The 27356-nt window shown below is 38.2% G+C and overlaps 1 protein-coding gene across 1 annotated transcript; it reads left to right on the top strand.

Annotated features, from left to right (window-relative positions):
- The first annotated feature begins 9921 nt into the window (after positions 1–9921).
- On the top strand, positions 9922–22226 carry LOC129253917 (sperm-associated antigen 1-like). The gene is made up of 5 exons (XM_064103788.1): positions 9922–10186; positions 15115–15279; positions 17320–17394; positions 17735–17819; positions 18809–22226. Exons 2-5 carry the CDS (start codon positions 15137–15139, stop codon positions 19046–19048), a joined length of 543 nt encoding a protein of 180 aa, XP_063959858.1. The 5' UTR covers positions 9922–10186; positions 15115–15136; the 3' UTR covers positions 19049–22226.
- The last annotated feature ends 5130 nt before the right edge of the window (positions 22227–27356 follow it).

Here is a 27356-nt window from a genome sequence, read left to right as displayed (position 1 = left end):
GCAGTCTCTATACCCAAGAACAATTCCCCAATGGAATAAACTCCCCGATACTGTAAGGGAGGCTACACCAATCCCCAATTTCAAAGAAATTCTTGAAAAGATCCAAATAAATTAAGTACACATCCGACTTCATGCACTGCCAAAAATGTACAGGATAGCCACACCAGGTGTTTGTACGTATCAACCATCCAGATCCAGATCCAAACGCCTACCATATTTCACCACACTTCCAATAGTAACAGAGAACAAACAAGGTTACATGTAGATCTAGATACAAAACCTTGTTCATTGAATGAGTGTCTCTACCACAATCCACATCTAATCAAATGATAAAAAACTGGTGATGAATTTACAGTATGAAAAGCACATTTTACAACTTTTTAGGCACAGTATTGAAGCCAATGTTGAGATACCCGTGCTTTTTGAAGGAGGTGAGATGCCCGACAGTCACAGAGATAAAAGTGGCTGAGCTCAAACCCATATCAGCCGCAAGTGTTACTGTTAGTAAGGTGCACGATTGTATGACCGATTGGCCTTGTATTTCTGAACTCATGATGTACGCATCAGAAAATAATCAGACCTAGATCTACATAGACTCTAGCCTGGCCATCCTGCCAAAGCCAAAGGGAACTAGATGATCTACAGTACATGTACATGTACATGTAAGTTGAATAGAAAAATGATGAAAAGGGTAAAAAAACACATTTTCAAAGCCTTTACATTCACAAAATAATAAAATATTGTAAAAATAGCTCATCAGTGATTTGTTTTCTCAATTTTCCCATAGAAATCACATGTTCAGTAATAGCATTGAACTCATAGCATGGCATTTTCAACTTCAAGTCTACCTCAAGCATTGTTCGTGCAGGCTCCACTCCACTTCACTACCGCGACACTACACTCCAAATACCCGAACATCAAGACCCAAAACTCGCTCTCATACTCCGAGTGGCAAAGGTGGGAAAAAATGCATATTTATTGTAAAAATTATACGTCTACACGGCATCAAAAAAAAATAAAAGCTTACTTTCTTACTTTACACCCTAATTTCAATCCACATCCATCCTCCGGTTAGCCTAAAAATTGGTGATTTAGAGTCAACATCGAGTTCCTCACACGTACAAATAATTCGCTGCCCATTTAAAAACATCACATGCGCGAGGGACTGAGCTCGGACCCTCGCATATGCGCATGTGATGTTTTGATATTGGCAGCGAATTATTTATACGTGTGATGAACTCGATGTTGGCTCTAAATCACCAATTTCGAGGCTTCTTCTGCTTCTTCTGATAAAGTACAGTCTTCTTCAACTTCTTCAACCTACACTGACTGCCTCCTTCAATCCTGAAGATTCTTGCAGTATTGTAGTACTGGGGGCCGGCAGGTGCAATACACCGGGTGAACACCCTACTCTTTGACGAATAGTGTATTGGTTTTAACGTGCATAGGTTGTGACTCTCCTATACACGGGACCAACATTTGCGTCCTTTCCGATGGACGGAGTGTTTTCCAACTGCATTCACACCTGCACTGAATACAGTGGTGAGGCACGCTAACACACAACGCTATAACATCAGATTTTTTGTTAGACACATTTCGGCATGAGCAGGACTCGAACCCCTCACGTTGAGATCTACGATCTTATCCGAAACATACGCTGCCTCCCAGTCCACGGACTGTCATACTATATTTGGCAGGTCTGGTGTGGAGTATGTACAGTGCCATTTTAAAATATTCTAAAAAGTTACTAAGTGCAGCTAAAAAACCATGCTCCTCTCTTAGTGAAGCAGGAGGCTAACCGGAGGATGGATATGGAGTGAAATTTTACAATAAATATGCATTTTTTCCCACCTTTGGCTTTGCCACTCGGAGTATCAGAGCGAGTTTTGGGTCTTGATTTTTGGGTAGGTGGAGTGTAGTGTAGCGGTAGTGAAGTGGAGTGGAGCCTGCACGAACATTGCTTGAGGTACCGTACTTTAAGTCAAGTGACTGAAATATTTCAAATGCGAAAAGACCGATTGGAAGCCACCTATGGGTTCATTTCATCTCGCGTGCGAAGGACAAATGCACGCGATACATGCAAATCTTTCATGGGCTTTAATTTTTTGCCCCCCCCCAAATTATATTTATAACACTAAAGTAAGAATTTCACATTGTGCTATGACACTTACCGAACCATATGGATCCTTTGGTGACTTCTCTTTGCATTTTGTTTTTTAAAAATGTATTTTTTCTTGATGATGATGATGATGATGATGATGATGATGGGTTCTTGTATAGCGCCGGTATCCGCCTCAGCTGGGCGCTCATGGCGCTTGCTCAAAAATAGGAAATATCTCACAAATTTCAATGTCTTTAAACAGTGCTTAGGATCATCACGTAAATGCCCTTTGATCAGCGACAAAATCAATTTTGGCCAAGAGGGCGCGCGATATTATTTATAAGCCGGTTTGTTTACGATTACAGTTCTGAAGCTTGTACTGCTAGTTGCATTCTAGGCGGCGCTCAGCATTATTTTCTTGCTCGTTCAGTCCACTTTCATCATCATCTTGTCAAAAGATGGCGTACTTCACCTATATACATGAGATGCAACCTGTTGATTTTTTTGTACAATTTACTTTTATGCGCCGACGACTTGAATCGACTGTTAACTAGGAAAAATTCGCATTTTGATTGTTTTTTCCACCGCTATATTCGGATGGACGGAGTATCTTTGCCGAAATTTGACTAAATTTGGAGGTAAGCATTAAAAAATCATTTTTATAAATAATTTCGAATAGAAAGTTAGTTGATTGAAAGTTATGTAGTGAATAAATGTGGGTTTTGGCGTGTTTTACTCCCTCACATTCGTGTGATGAATGAAAACATCAAAATTCATTGTCAAATCACTAACGCAGGGAGCTCAGGCCCGCTTTGCAGGGCGGAGCTCCCTGGGTTACACGGACGACATCGAGGCACAAACTGGACCCTCAAAAAAAGGAAAAGTTAGATGTCTATGACGCATTTGTTTTTGTATTGATCGGCCACTTTGTTTTCAATTTTGACAGGAGAACGAAGGAGCCAGAACTTTTTCCTTTTTTTGAGGGTCCAGTTTGTGCCTCGATGTCAGGATTAGTGTGTCACAATAGACCTTCATCCATATAATCGAGGTAAGTGCATAATTCATTTTTTCCCCTTTTATTTGGAGTGCTATTGCAACCACCACAACACATTCTACCCAATTTTGGAGAGTACATATATGTTTGACTAGTATTACACGGACGACTGCCTGGTTATCAAATCACATGCATTGTGCGAGGTTAGTATGGTTGGAACTACCCCTTATCGACCACCTAATTTTCTAAGCATCTTATTTCCGAAAATATTTATCAGTTTTACTTTTACCTAGTTTTCGTCTCATTTGTGAGAAAATTGAGCAGATTAGATTCCCATGTTTCGATGGGCAACTCTGATCTTGAATCTTGAATCTTGAAGAAGTACTCTCCCAAAAGCGTACACGCTGTCCTGTCCTGATTCAATATATATCAGCGAATAACTAATACAATGATTTTACATTTGCTCATTTGCACCCTTCTTTTGAAACCGACCACCCGCGATACACTACGTTTACGGCTGATTCTTGTCGCGGTGGCGAAATATTTTAACTCTTCCAGATCACTTCCATGATGTCAACATGCTAAATGATCGTCTCACTACTTCAACTCCATCACATGATTCGACGATTGACAACGGATATTTGTTCTAAACTAAAGCCGTTTCCTATCAGATTTCTTGGTATAAACAACTTTTTCGGCGGGGTTCGGGTCTAACGTGAGTCAAAACAATTTTGAAATTCTAAATTTTTACCTTTTTTCCCTCCATTTTCTCTTGTAAAAAATTGATTCTTAACGTTTCCATGGACACTGGGCCTAATCTCCTGACTGTCCTGCGGCTGCGCATATCGTTTGTAATACGCAATAATTTTAATGCGCGCGAGGTGGTCGGTTTCAAAAGAGGTGGCCGATATGTGGTGGTGTCACACACCTCGCATGCATCATGTAGTGTGACTGTGTCTGTGATTGGAAGCAGGCTTTTTTTATCGTGAGAAATAAAAACGATTTAGGCCTAGGCCTACATGATTTATGCAAATTAATTACTTTAGGAGTTTAGGGCCTAGTCTTTACATATTTATAATTATATTTTGTCATGTTTGTAGGTATTTGTATATCTATGGTGAAAGTTTGGTGAATTTTATGATAATATTGTGTTTGACATAATTGAATTCATGAACTGTGTTCGGTACAGATACGAATTACGATCCACTGCCATGCCATACGGCACATGAAGCAAGACCACTTTCCATGATCTTGAGCGCCGCAGCTTCGGCGGCGGAGCTCCAGTCCCGAACTTACCGCCTTACCGGGCACTAAGAAACTCCTCCCACAAAGAAATTTGACACCTCTAAGAGTCTAAAGTCTAGTCTTACTTAATAGGTACGTACCGGTATATACAACTTTTACAAGTAATCCGAATTTTGGCCTTATCGTGAAATTAGTCACCTCTCTTCTCGTGTGTGCCAGTACGACGGATCTCACCAACAGTTCATCCCAGCCTCAAGAGTAACACTAAAGATTTGTAATAGGACTTAATTACGGTATACCGGATCTAACGGCGAATATTTTTTCCGTACATGGAATTAAACGCTATGGTCATGAATTATTCAGAAGTTGAGCTATAAAACTGAAGTGCGCAGGCGCACTGGGCGTTGTGGCGTGCGCCTGTAATCCAAGCCCCGGGGGGGGGGGGGGGGGCACTCGACCAAAAAAGTGGTAGGGGTGTGCCGCGATCCAAGCTAAGTGGGGAAGTTACAAATTGATGCAGAGGTTCGAGCCCTGGTCACGTCTTTCGGATGGTGACGTTAAAGGTCAGTCCCAGACGTAAATAATCATATCTGATTGATCGATACACGTCTGACAAAACTCAAATACACACACACACACACACACACACACGCATAGACTACATCAATTTGTGTGAACGAATTGACGAATGGACTCCATCCCAACGCCCCGCTTTCTCAAGTTTCGATTTCTCTCTTCCCCCACGTCACATACCCAATTATGTCAAAAGCTATCAATACCAAGGAGCAACAGCGGTGCCCTTGCAACCCCCCCCCCCAAAAAAAAAAAATAATAATAATAATGGAAGTTTCAATGTCGAATATTCCTAGCAGACACATATAAATCATTTAATAGTTAATACATTACAAAATCATAGGATATTGTATAACGAGTACAAGCGAATGATTGTCCGAATGGTGCTGTATACAGAAATAGGTCTACACTCTAAAAATAGTTGGGCAAAAATGTCCAACTTTTAATCAACCCTGCATGGGCAAATACTGTCCACACAACTATTGGTTAAAAATCTGTCCAAATTGGGTAATAAAAACTAATAATTGTGTAATAAATTTGTTCAGTTTGATAATAATTGCCCAGAATATATATATTTTTTACCAACATACATTACCCAACACAGTGGACAGTATGCTATCCAACATTTTAAGTGTGTATGGTGAGAGAGGAAAGACAAAACATGGGCTAGACATGAGAGAAAAAATTGCTAGGGCGTTATCTCAGAACCTATATATCAGATAATGAAACTTGATAATCTGTCTTATTTCGTCTATGCCTGTAGAAATTATTGTTGGACCAAACTAAGAAAAAAAAATTAGAATTTATTCATTTATTTTTATTTATTGAAATATCTTTATACAGGATAACGAGCTCAGAATAACTGTTTTTCAGCATGGTCTGTTAACATGAACAATGATACATAATTTATATTTTATTTCGTTTTATTTATACAGGGTAGCCCCATCAGTAGTCTTGTACTGTTTTCCAGGGGGCCGTCAGGGTAAACAAATATTTACAATATAAAAAACAAATTACATAAGAAAAAAACAAACAGAACATAAAAATAAATCGTAAGTGAATATATGGAAAAACGATGATGGTACAATGTACAATGTAGGAAATAACGTTAATTCATCTAGATTTCAATCATCATCACAATAGAGGACATTCAAATAGTTATAAGAAATAAACAATAACCCCCTCCCCCTACATTTCAATTATTTATATTCAGGTAACTCATTGTAAATGCTACTCAATGTGAATATTATATACGAAAATTTACTAGTGGAAACGAAAATATGCAAAACATCAATTATTTTCTAAATAATATATAAATTATTGCAAAACCAGCCATTGCACAAATTGAATGCTTAAGATATTGCATACATAAATCTTAGAGCTATTTGCCAGATAAAATTCACGAAGATATAATATCCTAAAAGATGGCAAGGCTTGCAATCAACCTCTGAGTCTCTGACCATATCAAAATGGTAAAAGTTATTTTTTGTCAAAGACCGAGTGAGGAATTAAAGGTTCTCTGAATATTTACCCACCAAATGATAATGAACTTGCGACTAATTATAATTATATCGGACATTGATATATTGCGTAACATTAAAAAGGTCTGTCATAATAGACCTACTGTAAATCCTGTATGGATTGTTTTTGTGTTGTTGTTGAGTTTTTGGGGTATTTTTTAAAAGGTAATTTTGTTTTAGTTTTATAAAAGTATAGGCTTACTAGGTGTATCCTTTAGAAAGGGTAGGCTAAATCTGTCCCTATTGTTAAACTTTGTTGATTTTGGTATATCTTGGATATAACCAACCACTTTATCAGTAGAACAATTAGTGGCGGCACAAAGGGGGTGGCAACGAAGGGGGGGGGGTCATTTGCCCCCCCCCCAGTCAAGATCGTCAAGCTATAAGGTGCTCCAAAGCAACATTTTCACCCTTCAAATATTGAAATTTTGTCATCATGCCACTGCTAGCTCCCAACAATATTAGTCTTCTTTGATCCTGTTTGATGTTGCCTGCCCAATTGTCTTAATCCCTCACAGCTTAAGGTCTTTTACTGGCCTTACACTGACTTCCCTTTAATTGTGTCTGCCTACTCATTTGCTTTCATCCCCTTCTCTGACCTGATTGGTCATCACAACTCTCTAATGCCCTTTTTGTCTCCTTGTTTCTAGTGTTGCTGTTGCATGTCTATGGTCTATATTATGTTTGTTCCACTTTATATGTTTGTCATTTTGCCTCCGACGAAGATTCTGCTAGGAACGAAATTTTAGGCCCCTTTTGACTCTCTAACAAATCTTTCATGTCATTATATAAAATTCAAAATTTTGTCGCGCTTCGCGCTCGCAGTCGCTGTCGATTGAGATAAATAAATGCGCTCAGTTGGATAACATGGGACTTTAAAATCCAGTTTTCAAGTCGATTTGCACAAATTCTTCTTTTAGAGATTCGAGTTTTCATTATTTGTTTTAGCAAGATACGCATCCTTGTTCATAATTAAAAACAAATTGCTGAATGTTAAACATTTTCAGCTGCGCGCTCGCATCCATTGTTTAGTGAGATACCCATCCTGTTCATGGTTGCAAAAGTGCTTAAATAACGTCAAGTTATCATATCAGGATGTTTTTAGCTAGCGCTTTGCACTCGCATTATATATTGGAGAGATATCATATTTACATTTTCCAGTCAGTAGTGCCTATATTAGAAATGTTAGCTTGTGCTTCGAGCTCGCGATATTGTGAAACAGGCAAAAATTTTTATGTCTACCTTGCCCCCCCCCCCGGTTTGAAAATCCTGGTGCCTCCACTGGGAACAATAATTTCTTCAATTGGTCAGCAGATAGTCAGTAGGGAGCCTACATGTGAAACGCCCCCCTCTCACATGCCCCCCCCCCCCACCTCAGTGACATGATATGCCCCCAAAGAATGAAAATACGTCCCTACATTATAATTAGTAACAATTTTTTTTTTTTTTTTTTTTAATTATTATTATTATTTTTTTTTGGGGGGGGGGGGGGAGGGGGGGGGGGGGGGGCTATCAAAGAGAAAGAGGAAGGCAATAAAGGAACCGAGATAGAGGGAAGAGAGAGCAACAGAGAAAGAGAACTTGGTTGACATGTTAGAGTAAGGAACAGATATTTAGATGGGAGGTGGCGTGGATATTATGCGAGTCAATCCATTCATTATTCGTCTTTCGGATGGTGACGTTAAAGGTCGGTCCCAGACGTAAATAATCATATCTGATTGATACACGTCTGAAAAAACTCAAACACACACACATTATTTATAAAGAATTAACAGCTGGAGAGAGTGTGCTTAGAGAGAGGGGGAGATTGCAAGAGAGATGGGAAGCTTCGAAACTTGAGAAAGCGGGGAGATTGGGATGGAGTCCATTCATTTATGTACAAGATGTGCTCGTCCATTCGTTCATGTACAAATTGATGAGCTACAGAACGATCGCAATTAAAGGAGAATGAAACCCTTGAAACCAGCTGAATTCATATCAAAGAGAAAAATCAAATAAAACATATTGTTGAAAGTTTGAGGAAGATTGAATGAATAATAAGAAAGTTATGAGCATTTGAATATTGAGATCACTAATGCCATGTAGTTCCTCCCATTGGCAATGCGACCAAGATCTGTGATGTCACACACGTACAACTCCCTCATTACTTTAGTACTTAATTATTTCACTTATATATTCTCACTTTTATAGAGTCTATCACAAGGTGAGGTGCTCTATATGAGAGGACAAGTACAGAGGTTTCACAACATTATATCATTGATGAATCATTTGTCATATGATTAGAATGAGCAAAAAGAGATGTTTTGGGGTATATTTTCAGTGTCCAAAAGGGGAGAGTTGTTCATCTGTGACATCATCTTGGTCGCATTGCCAATAGGAGGATCTCCATAGCATTAGTGATCTCGACATTCAAATGCTCATAACTCTTCTATTGCTAGTCCTATTTTACTCAAACTTTTTGATGTTATTCTTTGATTTTTCTGCTTTCACAAAAGTTAACTTGCTCCAAGAGTTTCATTCTCCTTTAAGTCCACATGCGCCTGCGCACTTCAGTCTTTAGCTCAACTTATGAATAATTCATGTCCATATAGCATTTCCATGTACTATGTACGGTACGGAAAAAATATTCGCATCCTGGGGCCCGTTTCTCAACACATGGACAAGTTAGTCATATCTTTATCCACCAACCACGGAGTTAGTTCCAATCTTACTAAACCTGTTTCTCGAAAGGCTTCCTAACTAGAATACCTTGATATCGATACTATCGGTAAAAAGAGCAGACGAGACGTAGCCTTAGTCACAAAATAGCATAATTTTCAATTAGAAAAATTATGACAAAATTGCAAATATTATGATGAATTGGGAAATAAATCTTTTCAAAATAATAGCACAGGTGAATTATGCATCATACATACTTAGACCATGAAGACTGGAGCATTCAATTGCAGAGAAAATTAAATTATGAATAATTCATTTCATGACTAAAGAATCACTTGCGGACGTTGAGATGGGTACCCCCGGGAGACCCAATTTTAATAGTTTACAAAAGTAAACCATAAAAGTTTTCTTTGTAAAATGATGATAATTATACGGACTTTTACGATTCCAAACGTCATCAAAATATAGTTTAACGAAACATTTTTAATCATTGATACCGAAAGATACGATATTGGACAAATTATATGCATAAATTAGAGATAGAATTTATCCAACTGTTAATAGGGGTCTGAAAACAACAAATACGAGTTCAGTTATGGATGGCCTGACGTGGTAGAATCTTGATCGATTAAATCATTTTATTATTTCAAAATGAATGGTTTTGTGGCGTTTACCAACAGTTTTTATAGTTTCTTTGTATTACAATTATCATTGAATGCATTTACCCACTTGTTTTGTGATGTAATTTCAACCTCTATGATTGATTACGTAAGATTATAATTTTAAAATTTCTAGGCACTTTCGCATGTCATAGTCTACCCACGTGATGCCACTACGTCACTAAGAAAGAAGTTATGACAGGTTCGGAGGTGTCATAAATATTTAGTGAGGTTGTTGTACCCGATCTTGGTAAAGAGGGCTTCGTGAAACGGTTAGCGGACAAGTAGCTCACTATCTCCGATTTAGTCAAGAAGTTAGACTTATGACGGTGTTGAGAAACGGGCCCCTGCGCTCTTCTAACGCATCTCGGAAAGTGGATCGTGCACGAGTTGTCTAACGTTAGTGAGCTAGCTGAAGATAGCAACCTATATTGAGGTATGGTCGATTACATTTTTTTCTCGAGCGGGGCCTATTTGACGATTAAAAGGCATTGCCCACAGTGTCCATTTCATACTTGAATTTGTAAAAAAAAATTGGGATGATTTTTAACCTCAAACCTGCAAACTGCAGGCCCAATTCAGACTGGGTAGTGGTAGTGGTACACTGACACTGGTTACTTTGGTCCCACATGCCCATAGCGGTGTACTCATCTATTCTATCTAAACTGAAACTTGAAAGCCAAAGTAGTTCTGGCGGGAAAGCCTAACCATAGGCACCCAAGGGTTCATTACATGCCGCCATGCACAGAAAAATCAAGCCATAGAAGTCGTGTGTTGTGGACCCAAGAAGTGAGATCCCAGCACGCGCGACCCACTGGCACTAAGTGACTAAGTAAGGCTAGCCACTACCACTAGTTAGAAATCCACTGCCAAACGCGGTTCGTGGTGCGAGGTTAGTATACTAATACTAACCTCGCAATACGTGTGAGTGAACCATAGGCATAGCAAGCCAGGAGGCTTCTAACGTCCATGCGCAGTCGCCATGTGCATTTTTTTTACTGTTGCACCACTCACCTGTCACTGCCTGACTACAAATCTTTTGCAATGTTGAAAAGTGTCTTGTGGCATCTGATATTAATCCTCAGTAATTCCTTGAAATGCTGCAACGTTTGGTTAAAAGATCCAGCAAAAGACAAAGGAGTTAAGCGCAGTCAAAGTCAGACTTGCAAACTTGGTCCGTACGGTGCGAATTTAAGCTGCCATTTTTCTCGGGCGACGATTTGAGACGCCCACACTAAGCAATCGATGTTTCCAAAACTGCCCGCTCAAGTTACCAATATTTGGTATCAAAATTATAAATATAGATTATAAAAAAATGCTCACGATCATTTCATTTTGAAGGTGGGGGTGACAATTGTTATCAAAATAAGAGGGGTTGGCGACTCAACGTATATCTTAACCCACGGAGAGGTTTCAACAATGCAGCTGAGTCAATGCACTTTTGTGTACGATCGGTGCGTGTGTGTGCGCATGCGCGATATGTCTGTGTAGTAAATGTATTGGATTTTTCGAATCAGCGACTCAAAATATACCCATCATTGTGTCGCCGTTCCGGAAGTGTGTAATTCAAAATGTTCTTACTAAAAACTGTAGCAATTTCAGGAGAAAAGTTTATCATATATTTCAAAGGATTTGTGGATACTTTCATCTCATACAAAGATTTGGGTAAGAATTTTTTTTTTGGTTGCAAAATTGAAGGTTGAAAACTGCCGATGGCGACTCACTGCGCATGGACGTTAGTTAGAGAGTAACATAATCAAAATGATTTACTAACGTATGCTTACTCACCACGGAAGCCAGAAATTTCCTTGCCAATTTCCTTCCCATTCATCTGCGTGTACCGCAAAAAAACCTGGGGCCTGTTGCATGACGAGATGAGCGATACGCACTCCTACGGCATGGCAATGAGGTCCAAACAGTACATGTATGGACCTCATAGACATAGGCGACATAACTGATAAAACCGGTTAGAAAGTGCCATTTTTATTTGCAACCAAGGACTTTGGCAAATGTACGCCTTAATACAAATTGGATGGTAAAAATTTTGGTAAATTAGTTCTTAACATCATGACATAAGCAGGGTGTCTGACATGTCTGAAGCCACACTGAAAAGTGTCAGCATAAAACAGGCTGATTTAGGGGAAAATATGGCACATTTTTTGGGGGAAGTTCAGGCTACTAGAAAAATGTGATCTGAATTGATAATTATCTTGTGTTTGGCATGTATGATGTATGGAAAGAGAAGATTCAGGGGCTTCTTTTGACAGTAAGGACAAGTTTATATGATCATTTTAAATAAGGATTTAGAGATAAATTGCAAACCCTTATTTTTGTGTGTGTTGAGATTGCCATTTCTCCATGCGTTTTCTATGGGAAAATGAAATTTCTGTTTTGCACAATTTTTTTCACTTTGTCGCAATTTTTCATTGTGATCTGGTTTCCAAATCTTTATAAAAATCATACCATCAGATAGAGCATAAAAAATCCTATTGGTTCTTTGTGGACAAGTTTTTGGCATTAATAATAAATTTATAACAGCTCTCGGAAGCTAAAAATTTTGATTTGTGTGTGTCCATTTCTTAACTACACAGTCTATGGCAGAGAAATGCTGAAAATGTACCTAATTTCATTCTTCTTTTTTGCAGCCAATAATTGGATTTTTTTCGAAAATGTTATATTTCTGTCAGTCTGAAGGTAATTTCTCTTCAAATTCACAAAGAAAATGTGATATTTTCTTGAAATAAGAATTTTTTTTTTTCTCCAGACACCCTGTCATAAGTAAACTTCTACGACATTTGAAATTTAATGGATTGAGGTTAAACTTACATTTTCAGTCTTTTTTCTTGAATTCTTGGTGAGCGTTCCAAACACTGTGAGGACTGATCAACTCCGATGTGAATCGCGTACTGGTCAACTGATCGGTCAGGTGATCGGTTGGTTGTCTTTTCGTCAGACGTTCATAATTTATATTACAACAGTATCTTGATTTCAAAGCATCAGTATTGCAGAGAAAAGTCATTATAGATTGGAATCGGTGGCGGATCCGGGGGGGGGGGGGGGTGAGCGTTTCTGTCCCGTTCTACCTTTTGAGATTCATAGTCAATATTTTGGATGTAAAAAAAATGTCATTCATACAAAGTTATGTGCCCCCCCCCCTTGATCCCTATATGAGAATCACAGCAATATTTGTAATGGGGATATTTTGTTCATATTCTTTTTTTTTTTTTGGCCTTTTCTTTTTTGCTTCCAATATGACTTTCTATTATTTTTAGTGACAAACTTTTTAATGGGGGAGGGGGTGGGGGCTTGCCAAATATAACGCGGGACAAGATGACCTTCTTTTTTTTTTGGTCAAATTTTACGCGCGACAAAATAACCTCGATCATTATAAGTGAAACCTTTTTTTTGGGGGGGGAGGGAGGCTCGCCAAATATAGTGACAAACTTTTTTGTCAAATTTTACGCGAGAAAATCATTATTAGTTAAAACCATTTTTTTTTTTTTGGGGGGGGGCGGGGCTTGCCAAATTTTACATGGGACAAAACGACCTTCATTTTTTTAGTGACAATTTTTTTTTATACTTGACAAATTTTAAGAGAAACAAAATGGCCTTCGATCATTTTTAGTTAAAACCTTTTTTTTGGGAGGGGCTTGCCAAATATTACACAGACAAAATGAACTTCAATTTTATTGACCATCTTTTTATAACTTGTCAAATATTACACGGACAAAATGACAGTCTTTCATTTTTAGTGACCATCTTTTTTTTTTACTTGTCAAATCTTACGCGGGACAAAATGACAATTTTTTTTGTGTGTGATAACATTTTTGGGGGTTTGTCAAAATTTACTTGAGAAAATGCATCCCCCCCCCAGTACTGTGGAAAATCGAAGATTAAGATCATGAGTATAGCTTAGGCATCTCAGAGGCGTAAACGGGCGGGGCATGGCTGGCCCTCCCCCGAGTGGCTTTCACCGGGGAAAAAAACGGGATAAGAGAAAAGGAAGGAAGCTAAAAGAAAGAAAAAAATTAAAGAAAGAAAGAAAGAAAGGGAAAAGTGAAAAGAAAAGGGATATGAGAACATAAAAAAGGAAAACGAAAGGAAAATGGAAAAGGAAAATCATCCCGAAATGAGTGGCCGCAGATGGAAGCTTGGGAAGCTTGCCCCCCAAAACTACTACCAATAAAAAAATATAGGAATAGAAAGGAACGATAGAAAAGTGAAATATGATATCAATTTATGTCAAAATCTATTACAAAAGTGGACATTTTAACAAAACAAAAAATCAAATTTTTGATTGCTTGCTCACTGGCAGATAAATTGTGATCAATTTTGCCTGATACGCCGTACTATCTAGCCCCCTAAATTTTTAGCTCGTTACGCCACCTGACTACCCTTAGTGCTATAATACATTAGCATGAAAGCATCATGTGCGGTGGCCTTAAGTTGTATCTACATGGGAAATAAGCCTCCAAAGCGGGAAATATGCCAACCCTGGATCTGCGGTGGCCTTAAGTTGTATCTACATGGGAAATAAGCCTCCAAAGCGGGAAATATGCCAACCCTGGATGTGCGGTGGCCTTAAGTTGTATCTACATGTATGTCTAATAAGAAATTGGAAACTCTCAACTTTTTGGTACCCAAAATCTATTTTTTAATTTTAAAAGCTTTTTTGTAAATGCTCTCCAACTTAAAAAGAATTTTGACCCAAACTGGATCACTTGGATACAAAATTTTTCACCGATTTTTACAGAGAAATAATGTTGGACATTGGATTCCCAAAGTTATCGATTGAATCTTAGCCTTGTCATGAAATCTGATGGGTGTTCCTTGATGGTGTACTATCCATTAATCTACAGTACATGTTATTAACCAAATCTCCAACATGTCCATGGGAGATCATCTGTATCATTAAACAGGGTTCCCAGCCCATCAGGGAAAATTATTTTACTTTTTTCCAGTCAGGGAAAAATCAGGGAATTTGGTAAAAAAAGAAAAAAACTCGAATCAGGGGAAAATGCCTCAAATGAGGGAAAAATCAGGGAATTTTGACCCATAATTCGAAAGCATGATGTCAGACTCTGTTATATTTTGTTGCATATCAAAACAACATCCATTGAATGACTGGTTATGGTGGTACTAATTTATTTTACATTATTGTTTTTATACTGAAAATACATGTAATTCACTGCAACAACTAGAAAACATGCGAAACTGGGAATCGGTTTAAATAAATTATCAGGAAATTTTTTAACTTCATCAGGGAAAAAAGTCAGGGATTTTTTTTTCCTTGAAAAGCTGGGCACCCTGTTAAAATAGCATCCTAGCATTTTTCTTCAGAATAGTATTTTTTTTCTCTATCAGGGAATAGTGAACATTTAAAGAGATGGAGAATATCAATGCTACGCAACAGATGTTTGGGGCCAGCAGTTCTTCAGAGAAAAGCATTCCAGTGGAACTGTTGGAATATGACTACATTGCAAAGTGTACTGATGGAAAGGAATTGGAGAAGATCTACAAAATATTGAGGTCAGTTAATAATACTGTGATTCGTATTAGGGAGTATTCCCTCGGCGACGTGTATGGAGGATTGAAAAAAAAACCAGTAAATGTAAATGTATTGCAAATCCCAGTCAAAGGACAAAGAACAGCTGGGAGGTCTTTGTTGAAAATCGGTGAACCAGAGCATTGTTTGCGTCCTTTAAATAGTTTCAGAGCCTACGAAGTGTTGCAAACACATTGTTTATCCAGAATCAAGGACTAAACTGCTGTTTGATTCACCAACTTTTGACACACAATATTAAAGACTTCTTTATTGTTCTTTGTCATGACAACTCTCTTCTTGAATCCTCCGTACAATGTTGGTGTACCTGTACATGCCATGTTCTGGCTTACCCAATACCCATAGGGGAAGGCGGGGTAAGTGGTGTCATTTATTGATGACCCATTGCATAACCCTCAACCCCACCACATTGTTTTCAACTTTGAAACAAAAAGTAGTTTTTTAGAGGGAAAAATACAAATTTCAGCCCAAAAAGTAAAAAAGGGTGTGAAATAGATAAGTGCTTTTTACCCACAAACGTCTAAATATATTTTAGAAATAAGAACAATATTGTTAGTCCAGGTATGGATTCTCGCTCTTGTCATAGTCTTTTACATGATGGATGCATAAGAAATGTGTGGATGTGAAAATATCACAAAAAGTTCGGACGGGGCTAATTTAAGCCAACCAACATGGGGCAAGTTGAGCCATGGTAACTCTTATATTAATATATAATAACAAAATTTAAAAACATAAAAAGCCATTGATATGCAGGCAGAAAGGAGCAAATTCACATGACAGTTCTTTTACTTTTAGAAGATGTTGGTATTTATAGAGAATTAGCAAGTGAATATACTTTAAATGAAAAATTGACATCCTGGTTCTCCCGCATACATTTTGCACATAGTTTTTGTGGCTCAATTTACCCCAGACGGTGGCACAACTTACCCCACAGATGGGGCAAGTTGAGCCATTTGACATCAGTTTTTTCAAAGGTCACAACGATTTTCAGTGTGGGGATAGAAAGTTTTATATAGGTGAAAAATATTTCCCAAGAATAAAATTTAAAGGCAAGGTACTTATCTCTACAATATAACTGGTCATATCAATTCTAACATGCAAAATGTAAAAAGTGTCACAACTTACCCCACCTTCCCCTACATGTACTGTGTAGCTCCATTCTTCACATGATCAGAAGTTGAATCACATGGTCATTTGATATTATATGCACTAACTTTTATGTCTGGATTATTATTTCTTTTGAATTGTGCTTTTCATTAAATTCACTGCCAAAATGACAATGTGTCCATTAGTGACAAATGTTTAATAGCTGTGCAAGTAGTACTTTAAAAACATGCTGATGTATTCAAAGTAGAAATGATACAAATTCCTTCATAAAGAGTTCATTGACATGTTATTAGAGTAACATGGTCTATGCAGTTTCTGCACCCTGCTATGTGAGGCATTCTTACATATTATACAACTCCCAAGAATGTTCTGTAATCTGATTGGTCCAAATCGGATCACACGATATTCCGCAAATGCACTATGGCATTCAAAATGCACTATCCTGCACTATGTCTAGTCATGTTGGCAGTTATGATGATATTGAATGCACGGCTCACCCTCATGGTTCACCCTTAGGATGCATAAAAAACAAAAGCAATGCTGTCCTTGAAGGAATCTTTGCCTTCCAACTGTTTTTTACTCGGATGAAAAAAAATGTTGTTGCAGGCATCAGTCTATATTCCCCTAAAAAGACTGGGCTATTTTCACGTCTAAGAAGACGGGGGGGGGGGGGGGGGCTGATTCAGGATGCATTCTGGATGTGTTTTGCATGTTGCTCTGCATCTTAAGTTTAAGTGGCGAATCACAAGTGGCAACAGATATATTGCCTTCTTTTTTTTCAACGGACAACTTTACTCAAAATAAGGGCTCTGTAATGTTGTCAGAGTTTTAAATGGGTTCATTAATGAATGATTAGTTATGTTATTCGTTTTGTTCCTGACCTTTGTTTAACCAAACAGGGCTGGTACAGAGGGTTACTACCCTGATCTTGTACAGTTCTGTGAGAGAAGACTAGCAGACATTGCTCCAAATAGGTGATTATTCAAATCTTTTAATCTTGATTTTGATTTCTTTCCATTTGTTGACATTACAAAATATGAGAGAAAATGGGTATTGCCTGTTAACTATAGATATGTATAGAAGGGGTAGGATTATTTAGCTCCTCAGACATTTTCATGATAAATGTATAATATAAATTCTAAATGCATAACATAGATTCTAGCACTACATGACGTTTCGTGACCTTTTTCCTTTAAAGTCTTGCGTAACCATTTAGACAAAAATTTCTGTATGATTCCATTTTACTGTGATTGACAATTGCTTGGAACTTTTGATACAGCCACACCAATTCTTATATTTGATTCTTTATTGCAGCAAGTTACTAAGGAAGGAGGTGAGACCGGCTACAGAGTATGACCTAGGCAAAGAGGAGTGGACAAAGGTCAACAATGATGTCAAGGTAATGCTACATGTATATGTTGGTTGCACACTGCTGAATCAATTAATCGATGAAGCCTGATCAAGTCTCGCTTGATAAAAATTGTCTTAAAACAAAATGTTTCCTTAACCCTATCTAGGCCGGGGTATTTTGGGAGTTCATATGGCCGGGGGGGGGGGGGGGGGGGGGCCTGGGAGGCCCCCCCCTTGAGATCTCGGCCGTTGGCCGCGCGATCGCGCCGAAAATTGGCACGCAGGTTGTCTGGGACATAATCTACAAATTGTATAGTAATTTATTTCATGCAAATTGCTATTAAGTGATTATGCTAATTTATGCGTATTTAGTATGCGAAATCATACTTTTCCCTCTAACTCCCTAAATGAAGCTCCAAATGTTCTAATTTTTGGTTTAGAAACTCTTTGTGGTGTTCTTAGCAAGTGTACATGAAAAAAAATGCGATATCAGATCAATTTCTTATGTTATTATATTGTTTTTTTGCAATTTCTTATGTATTTTTTTGTTTTTTTGGACCTTTTTTTTTCATTGTTTTTTCAATGAAATTTGTTGGGGACTCTTCTGATATCACAAACAGCATAAAATAAATACATTTGGATCAGCAAAACTAAAAATAATCATACATTTATGATTTTTGGTTGAAAACACAATTTGCATTGACTTTGTACACGAAATCACGTTTTTGAGCAATTTTTGGTCCGACATGCACTTATGTAATGTTGCGTAATTTCGGAACCCCGTACCCGGGTGACGCGAAATTGGTCTTATCTTAGTTGCACAAATGCTTCTTAACACAGTTTTTTAGATTTGCCCAAATTACTTTACATTGTAGCTTTAACCCTATATTGCCTGGGCTATTTGAAAATAAGCCCCTTCTTAAAGAGCATGTTCTAGTAGTGCGTAAAGTTGTGTGTAACTTTATGAACAGCTTTTGAAACACCCACTTAGTTCATTTACTCTGAAACCATTCTACTAATCTGTGTATTTTATTGTAGGACTGGGTCAATGATATTTCTGAGGATGGAAGCAAAGATGGGGATGTTGCCACAGAAGAAAAGCTACCTCCTGTTCGCAATAGAGGTGTGATAAATACAGATGGCAAGAAGGTATACGTCTTCGAGTTGCAAATATATAGCTTCGTATATTGTGAATTGCTAGTGGCACAATTATTTCATCCATGCTCCTATGACACAAATATTGCTGAAATACCCAAGCAAAATCATTTATATTCATAATTACATTAAAGGTATAGTGTATGATTGGTTGATCTCAGACAAGGGCAATGAATCAATTTTGAAATTATTACATTCATTAAATACCTATATTATTGCTCTATTTTATCACGGAAAAGAAACTTGCATAACTTTTATATTTTCATGATATTGAGGGGTGAAACATATATTATAACAAATATCGGTTAATCGATATAAGTTTGAACTTTCTTATTGACGCCCTCTCGGGTTAAAAAATAAATTGATATTAGAACACCGTTCGAATCATGCATATTCATTACGACTCATGCATATTGATGAAATACGTCATGGCGCATGCGCAGTATCAAGAAATCCCCGTATCAACAAAGTGCAGTACTCTGTGTGTGTAGCTGAGTAGAAAGCAAACATCGAACGGTGCGTGCAAGCTCAATGAGCCGATGCTAGGCGGCTAGCGACATGCTTGCGCTCTGCATTAGTTTCAGATATAATCCACTATTTGCGATAGCACACACAGGATAAGAATACTATATTGAGCTATATCCATAAATGTATCGTACGCGTGAAAAAGGATTCAGACACGTTGATTATCTGACGTGAATGACGAAGCAAAGGATTGCCCAATACGGCTTACTTTCGGACTCTTATGTCATGAATCTGAAAGTACTCCAAGACTAAAAGAGATACGAGAATCCCAGAGATGGGCAAGGGCCGAGTTCCGAGTTTGATCTTTATTCATGTGGATTGTAGCTCTTTTATGCACCTTTCCCTTCATGTATAGCTTGGCGTGATACATATACGGGAACTACAGCGAGGCGCTATAGCGCAGCTCACTGTATGTATACTCTATACTCTGTATACTGACTCCCTGGCCCTCCCCAAAGGAAAGGGGGAGGGAGGAGAGAGAAGAAAGAAAGAAGTGGATTGGTGAAAGAGAATCAGGAGAGCCATCATAAAGGGATATGGATACAACATACCCTAATTTGATATTTTGGTGTTTTTTTATCTTTCCTGAATGTTTCAGTCAGTTTCAGATTATTTAGATCCACTCGCAAAGTACAGAGGAGAAATTGGAAAAAAAAGTTAGACCAAAAATATTTAAAACTCTAAACAGACGGCCACCACCATTCTGTCTACAGCCAAGCATGAAGGGAAAGGGCGAAGAGAAAAACGATTACTTTCAGAGCAGGTTCTACGATATAAAACAGGGTTTGTTTAATACGGGGTTAAATATAGGCCTATAGTAAAACATAACGAAGATGCAATCATATAGGCCTATAGTAAAACATAACGAATATGCAACCCCAATGCGGGGTTAAATATAGGCCTATAGTAAAACATAACGAAGATACAATCCCAATGCAACACTTGATTACTCTTCGTTTGTTTAGATTGAACTCGCGAGGTCAAAAGGTGAGCTGAGAAACCTGTTGATGCGAAGTACGTACGTGTAGTCTACATTGTGTAGACCGTGATAGCATGAATGTGACAAACGTACGCATCAAGTTGCTAATTTCTGTTATTTCTGTTGCCGAGGTTTTTACCTGACTGCTAAGAAAGCACGAATGCCTGTGAGCAAGCAACCAGGGGACCAACGGCTCAAGGTCGAACAAGCAGAGTAAAGGCGTCATGAGTCAAAAAATGAGGGGGGGCAGACATGACGTCAGGGACAAGATTTCTGGGAAAACTCTTATTTTTGCATCCACACAAGAAAGCTTGCATCGAGATATGGAAAAATGAGAAGTTGAGTATTGCGCGGTGCACGTGCTTCAGAGTTGTGATTTCCAGGGCCGACCAGCATGTAGAGTCTTACAACAGAACTTTACAAGGCACGCCGTGGGGCAAAGTGCAACAACGTATGTGAAAGAAGACTAAGCAAACCTGGAGAAGCAGCAAGGTGCAACACGTACAAGGGAATTGTGCATGTACATTACGTCTGCTTTGAAATGTGTACATGGGTCGCCGAGTTTTTATGTAGTATGGGGAGGGGGTGGGGGTAGCCTATAATGATATAGTAGGGCGCTTTATACTTTATACAATCATGGACCTATTACGTCCATGCTATAATCAAACCATCAGCACGACCGGTGGATGGATGACTGAAAGAATGGATGGATAGGCATATATAAATGGATCATCCAATTGATGTATTTTCCCAAGAAATGGATGGTCAAAGAGAAATGGATACAAATGATGCAGCAATAGATAGGGGCACCCCATGGGAGATCAACTTGCTACCCCTTCATAGACAGTAAACAAGTAGAAAGAATTGATAAAAAGATGAAATTTTATAGCAACAAATGAGAGGAAGAAAGGCCTCCGGGAAAGGCCTATACGCATACAGAGTGTGCACGAGCAGTTCAACCGTTGAAAAAATGTGAATGACTGCGACATGAGCAGGACAAAGACATTACTTGCATCCGGGACTTGCATCTTGATTGGCATAACATTTTAGACTTATTTATCAATGGAATTGTAACTCCCATTTCCCTGCTATAACTATAGGAAAAACGAATGATAACTGTTGTTTTATAGACGTGGAAATTTATGCTTCATATTAGGACCAAAGAGATTCTGGCGTACGTGTCAATATTTCAAAACTCATGCGGGAAAATAATATAATCATTTTTTATGATTGAAAAAAAAGTGCCAAGTTCACACTGTCACGATTTTTTTTTTGGTGGCGGTGCTGAGGAAAATTTGACAAAGCAAAAGAAAAACATTAAAAAAGGTTCCAATACAAAATGTTGGTAATTTTCCTACATTTATCCAATTCGACACCTATACCAGAATTCCAGGGGGAGCTGCCTACATGGAAAATAATGCACGCCGCACCCCATTGTAAAATCTTGGGGGTGCTTTGCACCCCCGGTTCCAAGGGCCTTAATTATAATCGCGGAATAATTAATCGTATCAGATCAGTCGAGGCGATCGTATTGATCGTATAAATAGTTGGAATGGTTCAACTATGTGGTGATGTGGCTTTTTTTGCAGGATTTTTTTGCATTTATTGGAATAATATACAAAACAAATTTACAATGCTTGAGACATGATCATAATACAAGTGACAATCGTATATGTAGTGACTGGAGAAATACAATATATAAAAAAATATATATATAATGAGTAAAATGCATAGGCAAACTATATACAGTAAGCAAATATGTGCTTGAAGCATATAGCAGCCAAAATAAAAATGAAATTTCGAAACGAGACAAAAATAAAATTGTTATTTTGGGACAAGCCCCATCTCGCGAGGTTTAATGGGTATACGCTTTTTCTGATCATGGACCCTGATGTACTTAATTTATGATGATGTAATTAATGCACATGTGCTGCCGATGAAAATATAATATTTTGCCTTTATGGGTTTTTTACAACTCCAGGGGGGGGGGATCAATGAGAATACAGTAATAGTTCTGAATACGCACTGAGAGAAGTGAAGGCCGGGGGGGGGGCACTTCCATTGACGAGTGGATACCATGCGCGACCATGGGGTCTCGAAAAGCACCCAAACACGTATTTTCCATATTCTCAAACTGCACCCCTTAACAAGTATTGGCGTCTCAAACCGACCCTTAACAAGTATTGGAAACAAAACGATACTCTTGGCAAGTATTCCCGAAATGAACCCCTAAACAAGTACAGCGATATTTTATTGTTATGTCGGGTCCGTCGGTCGTTGGTTTTACCTTTACACATCATTATTTTGGTTTAGTACGGCCCCATGCACCTTCCACAACTCGCGCAAGTCGTACTCTAAACACGTAGTGTTGGGGCAAAAAGGACATCCTTTATAAAACATTTTAATTTTGTTTCATCATCCCCGAAAATATTACCCTAAACACGTAGCTTTCCTAGCAACATAGATACCCTTTTTTTAATATTTTTGTGTTTTTGACAAAAAGACATCCTTTTTACGTGTTTTTGGGGTTGCGCATGGTATCCACTCGTCAATGTAAGAGCCCCCCCCCCCCCCCCCCCCCCCCCGCGGAGTGAAGGCAAAGCGGTCATGGAGCATGCAAGCAAACGAGTAATTATAATTCCTTGAATAGTCATACCATAATAAAGTTGGAGAGGATAATATTGAAATAAATAGAAAAATAACATTAAAAAATGCAAACATAAGGAATACACACAACCCCCAACCCAAGGCTAGGAATTGTGTAAACATCGAAAAATACAGAAAGATGTTAGGAACCTTGCTTGAACTATTGGCGTAAATAATAAACGTAAAATATATGAATTAAGGGGCCAGATATATGTGTCGGGCACAAATCATTTTTTATCGGTGATAGATTTTGACATAATATTCAGATATTAGTTCCCCTTCTCGCTTTCTTTTTGTATTAGCCGTGACAAATTTGGGAATCCATATAGCCCCAATCCTTCCCCATTATTTTGAACGCCACTGATTTCAACTGGATATCGTCAAAAAATATTGATTGATTGATTTTATTTCGCAAGTCACCATAATATATATACAGTAGCATTAAAAACAACAGGCTTACACAGGATGACCCACGAAAGCTCTAAAGCTATTTTCCAGTGGGGAAATATAATAGGCTTTACCTTGTAAATAAATATTACCTTGGAAATAAGCTTTACCTTGTAAATAAATATTTACAAGGTAGTCAAACTGACAGCAGATGCAGCGTGTAAACACAGTATGAATTTCATTACATGATAATAATAAAATGATAATTACGTAATGTCATGGGTGGTGAAACAAGGATGGGACGTTTTGTAATTCGCTACGCAGGCTTTTGATAGTAAAGCTGATGAAATACAGGGTTGAAAGTAAAATAATGAGAAAGACTGAAATGAAACGATCTATTCAAAATATAAATTCCATGAAAGAGAAGCGATTCAAACAGAGTATGATATTGCGTTTACATTCCCTTTGATTCATAATATTTTGATTCCCTTTCAACAATCTACTTCTTTCTTTATTTCTTCTCTCTCCTCCATGCCCCCCTTCCCTTTCTTGGGGCGGCGGGGATGGGGGGGGGGTATCGGATATGAGAAAGCCTGCAGTTTAGGTGTTATGGCACACTCGGACAAGTTCAATTTAGTGGCCTAGTAGGTCCATTGGTAAATTGCCAAGTCGTCGACTGCCAAGTGCCAACTTGCACTCACCACATGGTCTGATTTAATTTAGTCCATATCCATTCCGTCCATCAATATTTCGTCGAACAACTATTTGGTCCAGTATCCAATTCATTTTCATTCATTTTGCACAATAGCACGTTGTCCAATTAGACCAAATGGTATATGGACTGAATGGCTATTGGACCAACTGGTTACTAGACGATAGTGGATGAACATAATTATGGTAGACTTTAATGATAGTAGGCGAGTTGGCAATTTGACGATTTGGCATCAGACGAAATGGAAGTAAACTGATCCATGGACTTATATAGTATCACACCGGTATAGATAAAGAGGTACAAAAGTGGAAACGATGCCCGACGGACATGCGCATATCCAGGATTTTGCACCACGAGGGGGTCACAATTTTTGCGCCCCTGTGAACTTTTCGGAAAATTGCACCCCGACCCGACCACTCAGGCAATCAAAGTGCCTAAATGCATTTTGAATTGTCTTATTCCACAACCACGTGAAAAAGGCAATCGAAGACCATTTTTTTTAATGTGTCCATAGTGTGTCCATGTAAAAAAAGATCAAAGTTGTATCCACTTCTTGAAAAGAATAAATGCGACCAGAAAGCATAGAATTTTTAAGCGTTTTGGGGTTTCAATTTAGTTCAACTTTTCATCAGAGTGGTAGACCATACTAAAATTATGTGCGGGAGCTGTAATTTCTTAACCGGGGCTAGATCCAGCTTTCGCCAATAGGGGAGGGGGATATTTTCATCTGTTTTCCGATCAAACATTCTACGCTTTTTGCAACCGTGAACATGATATGTATATGAATTATTTAAACAATTATTATTGATACGAGCGCGAAACGTGAGCTGAATTTTTTTTATATTCTGACCTAAAATTTGAGGGGAAAAAAATCTATGAGCACTTTTGGCAATCAAGAACAGGATGAGTATCTATCAACATTTTATGCGATCACGAAGTGCGAACTGACAATTTTTGAATTCCCAATCCAACACTGGACATCATAAGCACTTTTTATAACCATGAACAGGATGAGTATATAGCTAAATAATTAATGCGAGCGCTAAGCGCGAGTTCAAATTTTTTGATATTCTGACCTCGTAAATTTGTGCGAGTGCGAAGCGCGAGCTTAAAAAGTGATTGATATTTTGACCTAAAATGTGGACATTCTAAGCACTTTTGGTAATCATGAACAGGATTGTCATCTAACTAAACATTGATGCGTCCGCAAAGAGCGAGATGAAATTTTTTTCATATTCTTACCTAAAATTTGGACATTTGAGTAAGCATTTTCGGTTATCATGAAAAGGATGATCAGTAACAAAACAGTTTATGCGAGCGCGAAGCGCGAGCTGAATAAAAATCTATATATTTTGATACAAAGTCAGACATTCTAAGCACTTATCTTACCATGAACAGGATCGCCACCTTACTAAACAATTAATGCGAAGAGTAGGATGAATTTGTTTTTATATTCTGATCTAAAATTAGGACTTTCTAGGCACTTTTGGTAATCATGAACATGATTGGTAATTGATGGGAGCAAACATGAGTTTGGCACCCCCTCCCCTCCCTAGGTAAATTGAACCTGAATTTGATGCACCGAGACAAATATCAAATTGGCGTGTGGTGAATATCCATTCGGCACCCCCTAGGTTGAACATCAATTCGGCGCCCCTATATGTCAAACAGCAACTCGACAACCGTATATAGAAAAAAATTATTCGGCGCCCCATCCCCAAGGTTAAACATCATTTCGGTGCCCTTCGGTGCCCCTATGTTGAACATCTATACGGCGCCCCGAGGTAAAACATTAATTCGCCCCCCCCCCCTAGGATGAAGATCAATTTGGCACATCCTAGGTCGAACATCAATTCGGCGCCCCTAAGCAAAACATAAATTCGGCACCCGCTATATACATACTCTAGGTTGAACATCAATTCGGCGCATCCACCCCCCCCCCCTCCCATGTCAAACAGCAATTCGTCAACCCCTTTTCTTTCCTTCCCTTTTCTCCCTATTTTGGCGCCCCCGAATACGCGCATGGTAGAGCTACGGATATATAGAAATAAGGACAAAGATGTAATGAAAATATAAAAACTCTTGAAATACTTTACGTTTTCTAGGCAAACAAGAATCCAAACTCCAAAGCGTATAATAACGTCCGGCTGAATAGACCTCCATTTGCATCCTGTTTGATATGCTTTCCTGTAAGTTCCATGGCAAAATAAAGGGCAAAAGTAAGTCTGCTTTCTTTGAGAGGGTGTAAATGATGATATATTCAAATACCAGCGAGTGCCATAGGTGACGGAATCATAGGCGACGGAACGTATTTTCAATTTTTTTTTTTTTTTTTTTTTTTTTGGGGGGGGGGGGACAAAGCGAAAAAAGGCACTTATATGCAAAAAATTGCATTTTTTATGCAAACTTATATTTTCACCATGAGATTATCATCTGTGTTAAGTAGTTGTGCGTTTTGTAGTAATTAAATTGAGCAAAACCTTTTTAAAGTCTTTTCTGATTGATAAAATATCTATTTAGGCTTATTTTTCCGGGAGCGAGCGTAGCAAGCAAGCAGTTTGAACATTTTCAAATCTGAAGTTGTGAAACTCGCCGCTTTTTGGTCAAATCGCGCAAATTATTGTTAAAAGAGCATTCTTGCGAGGTGTTAAGAGCGCAAATCGCGAGCTATAAATTCTAGACATTGCTTGTACTAACATGACTAATAAGACATGAAAATCAAACATTCCGAGCAATTTTGTTATGAAAAAGATGTGCATCTAATTGAAGAATGGACGCGAGCGCGATATTCCAACCAGAAAACTGGACATTCTAAGCACTTTTTTAACCCAAGAACTTAATTGTGTGTCTTAATAAATAATAATTGATGCGAAGCGCGGCGAGCCGAAAATTTGTAATATTTCAACCTGAAAACTGGATATTCTAAGCAGTTTGAAACCAAGAACATAATGTGTACCTTTGATGCGAGCGGAAAGCGCGAGCTGAAGATTTGTGACATTTAAACCTGAAAATTGAACATTATAAGCACAAGTTGTAACCAAAACAAAGTGAGTGCCTTCCTAAAAAATAAATGATGTGGGCGCGAAGCGCGAGCCAAAAATTTTGTGATTTCCAACCTAAAATGTATCGTTTGACTTCAAAAAGGGTATTTTATTTTGAAAAGGGACATTCATGTACATCAT

This window comes from Lytechinus pictus, chromosome 1, assembly GCF_037042905.1.
Source record: "Lytechinus pictus isolate F3 Inbred chromosome 1, Lp3.0, whole genome shotgun sequence".
Lineage (NCBI taxonomy): Eukaryota > Metazoa > Echinodermata > Echinoidea > Temnopleuroida > Toxopneustidae > Lytechinus > Lytechinus pictus.
The sequence above is the reverse complement of the archived record's forward strand: the minus strand, read 5'-3'. Positions and strand labels throughout refer to the sequence as shown.

Excerpts from the sequence above, each read along its gene's own strand:
- LOC129253917 (XM_064103788.1), top strand. The coding sequence starts at position 15,137 with ATGGAGAATATCAATGCTACGCAACAGATGTTTGGGGCCAGCAGTTCT. Across the intron at positions 17,395-17,734 it reads GCAGACATTGCTCCAAATAG|CAAGTTACTAAGGAAGGAGG; the intron begins GTGATTATTCAA and ends TCTTTATTGCAG. Across the intron at positions 17,820-18,808 it reads AGGTCAACAATGATGTCAAG|GACTGGGTCAATGATATTTC; the intron begins GTAATGCTACAT and ends ATTTTATTGTAG.